This window comes from Trachypithecus francoisi, unplaced genomic scaffold, assembly GCF_009764315.1.
Source record: "Trachypithecus francoisi isolate TF-2019V2 unplaced genomic scaffold, Tfra_2.0 Lachesis_group10, whole genome shotgun sequence".
NCBI classification, from domain to species: Eukaryota; Metazoa; Chordata; class Mammalia; order Primates; family Cercopithecidae; genus Trachypithecus; species Trachypithecus francoisi.
The window spans coordinates 96807658-96814722 of record NW_022681455.1 but is presented as its reverse complement, the minus strand read 5'-3'; the positions used below and the strand labels follow the sequence as shown (position 1 = coordinate 96814722).

At 47.3% G+C, this 7065-nt stretch overlaps 1 protein-coding gene across 4 annotated transcripts in view; it reads left to right on the top strand.

Annotated features, from left to right (window-relative positions):
- Positions 1-3357: 3357 nt before the first annotated feature.
- Positions 3358-7065, top strand: part of AMFR (autocrine motility factor receptor) — a 60827-nt gene continuing 57119 nt past the window's right edge. Inside the window, exon 1 of one of the 4 annotated variants that reach the window (XM_033218444.1) lies at positions 3358-3846. In XM_033218444.1, the coding sequence (XP_033074335.1) occupies positions 3592-3846 (255 nt within the window). In that variant the 5' untranslated portion in view covers positions 3358-3591. Of the gene's footprint in view, positions 3847-3904; positions 4010-7065 lie in introns of those variants that run through there. The other 3 variants (XM_033218443.1, XM_033218445.1, XM_033218446.1) reach the window with 3 other exon arrangements.

Below are 7065 nucleotides of genomic sequence, written 5' to 3'. Positions count from 1 at the left end.
AACATGAAGGCCAGAAGTTAGAAGTTGCTACACAGTTGTGTTGTTAACTATGTGTAGTCCATATCATTGGGGACTGAAGCCGTTTCATCATCTGCAAAGAGAGGGTTGACTCCTTTAGTTATTTTCTCAAACTTGCCTGGAATTCTTAATGTTCTATGACACACACTATGCCTGCTGCATATGTAATACTGTGTAATTCAATGTCATGTTAAATAGAAAGTTTACCCAAAATATGGCAATATATGTGTGTCTGATAAAACTATAGCCCTTTCAGCCTTTATATCTGAACAGAAGTTTGAATGAAACCTGATAGAAAGTAATTGAAAGGTTTTTCTGAAAACTTTACTACTTGTGTATTTTATAGCAGGCACCAGAGGTCTATGAAAAATAAATATGAAAGACAAGCTACAAATAGAAATGTATCCATTAATTTAGTTTTTCCTCTAAAAACTTGAAGAGTTGGTTATTTTTCTCTCTGCTAGATTTAGCTGTGGAACATATTGGTCCAGCTGATGAAACACTAGCATGCCATGGGAATACATTTAAAGCTACTGGATTAGATAGTGAAGTTCAGCTTCTAGGATTCTGAGAATCTTAAGCAACAACAGAGCCACTCAACCAGTCTCACATGATGGTGAATGAGGTCATGAATATGAAAGGACTTCAGATATTTTAAAAATGAAAATAGCATTGTATCTAGGTATGAATCTTAGTCCACACAAACTGATTTGTCTGAAATAATTATTCCCTTTAAATCAAACCAAGTCAGAACCACCATCCCACAAAGATGGCAGGAAATTCAGTCTATCAGTCATAATGGAAATGAAGGAGCTATTTGAAGTCTCAAATCTAGAAGGCATAGTGGTATTCTGAAATGAAGGTGGTGACGGGGGAGCTGGAGCTTTCATCATGGACTCTACTGATTCTTGTCCAAGCAGGACCAGCCTCTCAAAGTCTGATGCTGTCATCAGTCTGCCACACTTGGGGCTTGGGACACAGCTGACACGTAGCCTGTATGTTGATTCAGTCTCCCCAGGCACATTAAGCATTCATCCCTTTTGGGTCCTGCCTTCTCCCCTGGTCCTCTCATGTAGTAAGATGCAATTACCAAGAACTAGAAGTATTGGTTAAGACTTAAGAAGACTTGTTTGGTTATTGCCAAAATGTCCGTCCTTGAGACAAGGGTGTGCAAAGTACCTTCTTGGAGTGGGAAAGGAAAAAGTAATGGTAGAAAAATTACTAATTCTAGTAAAAGATCCAAACACAAACCGTTTACATTCTTTAAAAATGCAAACAAAAAATAAGCTTTTATAGTTGGGTTAACTTCCCCCGTTCATGTGAAGTTTCAGAAAGTCCAAGCTTCTAAAAGTTTAATAAGGGCAGATCTATTAAGAGCAGCCTGTTTCTAAGGGTGACAGGACAAATTTGGTTTGTGATAGTTTAGAACTACTGTGGCTAGGATTGAATAAAGATTGCCAGTTAGTGGTTTAAAAGTTATGATGGCCCAGATCTTGACCTGTAAAGTAGAACACTTCCTTGAAAATTACAATATTTTTTCAAAATAAAATTTTCCTTTATTTTACTGATAAAAGTATAAAGTTTAGCATTTTAATTGCATGGCTGTGGGAAGAGAACCAAAGTGAACTCAAGACTAGTATTCATATAGACCTTGTTTTAAAAAAATGCACGTGTACAAAGGTAAGACCTCTCCTTGTCCCGGTAAAACTAAACGTTCATCAAAGATCCTTTAACAAGATGTTTCTAAAATTTCCAAAGTGGAATGGTAAGCCTGAGAGATCGTTTGTTTTATAGTTAATAGACTTTTAGAATATTAGGCATGAAAAAAGACCTTGAAAGATAATTTGGTCCTTTTCTTTAGAAAGTTTGGAAAATCCTACAAATATTTACAGAGCACCTACTCTGGGCTGGGAAGTATTACAGGCCTTGGGGATGCAAAAGGAATAAAACTCCCAAGGTAACATTTTTTTTTCCTTTGGTAACAGCTTATTGAGATACAATTCACATATTGAGATAGAACTATTTAAAGTGTACAATTCAATGATTTTTCAGAGTTGTGCAATCATCACCTCAATTTTACATTTTCATCACTTTGAAAACAAACCTATCCCAGCCAGTGACTCACGCCTGTAATCCCTGCACTTTGTGAAGCCGCGGTGGGAGGATCACTTGGGCTCAGGAGCCACAGACAGGTCTGGACAATATAGCAAGACGCTGTCTCTACCAAAAATTAAGAATTAGCCAGGTGTGCTGGCATATGCCTGTAATCCCATCTACTGGAGAGACTGAAGCAGGAAGGTTTCTTGAGCCCAGAAGCTGGAGGATGCAGTGAGCCATGCTCCTGCCACTGTACATACTCCAGCCTGGGCCACAGACCCTGTCTCTTAAAAGAAACCTGTGCCCTTTATCACCCCCTACTTCCCTCTTCCATCCCTAAGCAACCATTAATCAACTTTCTGTGTCTGTATATGTACTTGCCTATTGTGGACATTTTATATCAATGGAATCACACAACACGTGGACCTTTGTGGCTGTCTTTGACTTAGCACGTGTTGAAGGTTCATCCCTATTGTAGCATGTATCAGTAGTTCATTTTTATGACCGAATAGTACATTGTACGGATATATCACATCTACTCATCACTGGATGGACATTAGCGTTGTTCCCATCTTTTGGTTGTTAGAATGGTATCAACATTTGTGTACAAGTTTTGTGTGGAGGTATGTTTCCACTTTTCTTAGAGGAGTGGAATTACTGGGTCAAATGGTCACTCTTGTTTGACTTTAAGGAAAGGACAGATTATTTTCCAAGACAACTGCACCGTTTGACATTCTCACTTCTGGTGTATGAGGGAACACATTATTTCCCGCTAAATCAGGTTCATTTTTTAGTTTCTGCTGGAGGCTACTAGTAAACAGCAGAAACTTGAAAGACTGTTAATATTTTTTCTTCTGGGGTTTTGGGCACCAGGGAAGCTGCTCGGCCCCTAGGAGTGCTTGGGGATAAACTGCTTCAGAGGGTTAATGGTGGGGTGCAAGTGGCCAGCGGCAAGGTGGCCAGGGTCCCCCGCGCCCTGAGGCCCGGCCCGCCCGTCAGCGCCTGCGGGCCCGAGTGACGCCTGCGCCGCGGCCGGAGCAGGTGCCCTTCGTGTCCGTGGGCCCAGCCGATCCGTGGTGCGGGCAGCGGATGATGCTGGGTGCCGGCCCCAGGGGCCTGAGGCCCGGGCCTACGCCCGCTAGGCGGCGGCGCGACCGCTGGGGGCGGGGGAAGAAGGCCGCGCCTCTGCGCCCGTCCCGCCCGCGTCCCGCTGGGGGCGGTGGCCTGCCCGGAGCCCGCCGAGGCTCTTCCGCGCCAGCAGGGGCAGCAGCGGGAGCAGCGCGGGGCGGAGCGGCGCCAGCAGCCAGGAGCGGCCCGGCCCGGCCCGGCGCGGCGGCGGCGGCGGCGGCGGCGGCGGCGGCAGCAGCGGCGGCAGCGGCAGCGACGCCAGAGCCCGTGGGCGCCGTTCGCGAGACCGCGGTAGGGGCCCGGCCGCAGCGCGGGGAGGCCCGGAGGCCGGAGGTCGCCGCTGCCGCCATGCCGCTGCTCTTCCTCGAGCGCTTCCCCTGGCCCAGCCTCCGCACCTACACGGGCCTCAGCGGCCTGGCCCTGCTGGGCACCATCATCAGCGCCTACCGCGCGCTCAGCCAGCCCGAGGCCGGCCCCGGCGAGCCGGACCAGCTAACGGCCTCGCTGCAACCCGAGCCGCCGGCGCCCGCCCGGCCGAGCGCGGGGGGACCCCGGGCCCGCGACGTGGCCCAGTACCTGCTCTCAGATAGCCTCTTCGTGTGGGTGAGCGAGGCGACCGGGCCCGCGGGGCAGGGACGGGGTCCGCTGCGTCACCCTTTATCCGCGGGGGTCGTGGTGGGCCAAGGGGCCCCTCCGCCAGGGACCCCGGAGGGCGAGCGCCTGGGGGGCGCGGCCTTGCCCGCGGGAGCGCTGCCTAGGGAGAGCGGTGAGGCGCTGGGGGGTGGCGCGGGGGAACCGCGGGGCGGGAGGAACCTCGCGTGGGGTTGCGAGGAGGAGGCCCTAAGGGGCAGGGCAGCGTTGGGGGCTCCGGGAAGGGAGTCGGGGAGGCGGCGGGCGAGGGTCTGCGTTGGGGTGCGGACGGGGCCCGGAGCAGGGGAAGGGTTAAAGGGCAGTGGGGAGGAAGGGGCTGGGGACCCTCGGGAGAAACTAGACTAAGATCTCAGAGGGCAGGTTCAAGGGGAGGTCGGGATCTGGGAGTGCGTTATCCCTAGGGTTGGACGAAGTAGAGGGAAGTTGAAAGCTTTTCCCACCTGGTCAAGCGTGGGATTGTTGTTAGCGGGTTTTCTTCCGACGAAGAGGAGAGGGCAGAGCGGAGAATTCAGACGTTAAGTATGGAGGAATTTTCAGCACTCGGGTGTCTTTGGACATTCCCGTTGTAGAGAGGAGTCTCCTACAACTTTTTTGCCGGTTAGTATTCGATTGTCCCCTTTGGGAGCTGTTTAATGAAACGAACACCAGGCAAACTGTGCTTCCTTTTCTGCTGCCTTTACCTGATGATTCATGACAGTTTTCCTTTGATGTATGAACATAGCAAAACATTCGCAGTGTCAAGAGGCAGCTCATCATTTTAACTGAATGTTTCTCATTTGAGGATCTATTCTAACGCAGTTTCCAGGTTGTCTGCCCCCGCGAGATAAGCAGCATTGATAAGGCACACATGCTGGTTTCCCTCATTGGAATAGATAATTTCAGACTGAGCAGATCAGTGATATTTTGGCTACAGAATTTTGCTTTCACCTTGGCCTTGAATACTTATGTAAATCCCACAGTGATCAGAAAAGTTTCTCCAGGATTTAAAGTCTCACTTGGATTTAATATGGCTTCTTGGATTTTGTCTCCTTCCAAGTTCCCATTTGGGGTTGAAAGTAGGCTGTAAATGACTGAGAGATTAATATTCCAAGTTGATAGGATGATATGCAATTCATTTGTTATAATTAGTCCCACTGTGCTTCGTCAGGAAGCGGTGGGATTTATGGACTCTGTGGGCTGTGGATTAAGTCTCCTGGTCCTTCTGATGGAGAATTTAGTAGAAGGCAGTGAAGGGTGAAGTTCCTGTTTGTCTACTGCTGTGTAAAACTGAACTTTACAGACCCAAAGAAGGGAGAAGAGAAAGAACTCACTCACATCTCTTGCTTAATTTCAAATCTGATTTTGCATTTGAGTTAGCAGGTAAACAACTTAAAGTGATATAGAGAGTGTTTTTGCCATATGTTAAGATTGTAATGTAGTCTTTGATATTTTTTAAGTCTGAGATATAAATAAGCCTTTGAGAAGGAACCCTTATTTTATTTATATAACAACCCTGGCATTATTTAATGGATTTTCCCCCGCAGGACTTTCTTTTGATAAAAGCCATGTTCAGATTCTAAGGTTAATACCTCTTCAGAAAACATTACATAAAAGGCTGTTGATTTTTCTGTGATGATGATTACTTTTTAGGAAATTTCCTTTTCTTCCAGCATTTTCAGTAGAGGTCTTACCTCTGGCAAGTTTATCACTTCTTACTCTCTGCTGATGATATTTTCATTTCTCAGTTGATCCTAGTGCTGTTTTTCTTCCATCTTTCCTCCAGGTGTTTATTTCCACGTGTTTATTTTGGCCTGCTTTGGTTTCTCAGAGCCTCCATGTGCTCACTGTGAGTTTGTCTCATCACTCAGTGTTTATGTAGTTTCTGCTTTAGCAGCTGAGTAGAAGTGACAATCTCAAAAGCCTTCCCCAGTGGTGGGACAGATAAGATTGTTGAGTGAATACCCTATGTGGTGGTGCCTTTGTCAACTAGATCCTCCCCTAGTTCTGTTGAATTTGGATTCAGCTTTTGCACAAACACTGCCTGCCAAGGCCAAGTAAGACAAAACAAAGACTGATCCTTCTGCCAGTGCAAGTCCTGCTAGATATTGTTTAACATATTGCAGTTCCTAAAACTTATCTTTGTAGAGCAGTTTAGAATAATATCGGTCTGATAGCATCACAGGAGGTTTTTCATGAACAAACTCAAAACCTTTCGAAGGTGTTATTTTGGGCACTCTGGAGGGCATATCTGTGAACAACACTTTCCCCTACCGTCAGTAATATGGCACAATTTTACAGGTGATAATAGATAAAATGCAGCAGAGTTTGGAGGAAAAAGAAAGGAATTGTGCCTAGGGAAGGGTTCGTAGAAGTTGGTGTTTGAACCAGCTTGGAAGGTGGGAAGGGTCTCAACCAGCAGCAATGGGTATTCCAGATAAAGAAACCAGCATGTGGAGCTCGGTCTGGCTGGGGGAGGACAGTGCTGGGCACAGGCAGGGTGGTCCGGAAGCTGGGCTGTTAAATAAAAAATCTGTTGAATCTTCTCGTTTAAGAGGGAGGTTGAGAAGGTCAAGAGGAGATGGGGGGGGTGCGGAGGAGGTGGGGCAGGTGCCTCTGCTGTGAGAGGAGGAGGTGAGCAACCCCTTGGAAGGTTTCCTTCTCCAAGTGTGGACCTCTGGCAGCCTGGTATGTGGTCATCTGGGGTACTTGTAAAATGTAGTCTCCCTGGGGATCCATTTCAGAGAGAAGGGTGGAGCCTTGGAATCTTCATTTTAATGAATGCCTTAGGTGATCTGAGGGACACTAGTGGTTGAAAAACTGACCAAGGAAGAGGCTAGAGTATGGTGTCATGTAACCTTGACCTTGCTTGCTCTACCAAGTGTGGACAGTATTGGGGCTTAAGTGGGGGGTGGGGCATGGAGGAATAGGGGTGCTGTCATGATTTCTTTTAGAAGATAGTCTGGGAGCAGTGTGGAAGATAGAGTTATGTAGAGTGGGAAGAGGACGGGAGATCTAGTGACCTATAACTTCCTCCTCCCAAGGGGGCCTCTCCAGGTGGCCCTCAGACATGACATTGAGAACGGATTTGGGAGGAGGCTTCTGGGTTTTTACACTAACAGATATGTGGGTTTGACCTGACTTTTTGTTTCCCTTGTCTTTCTAAAACTTCCACCCTAAAGTTTGATTTCAGAT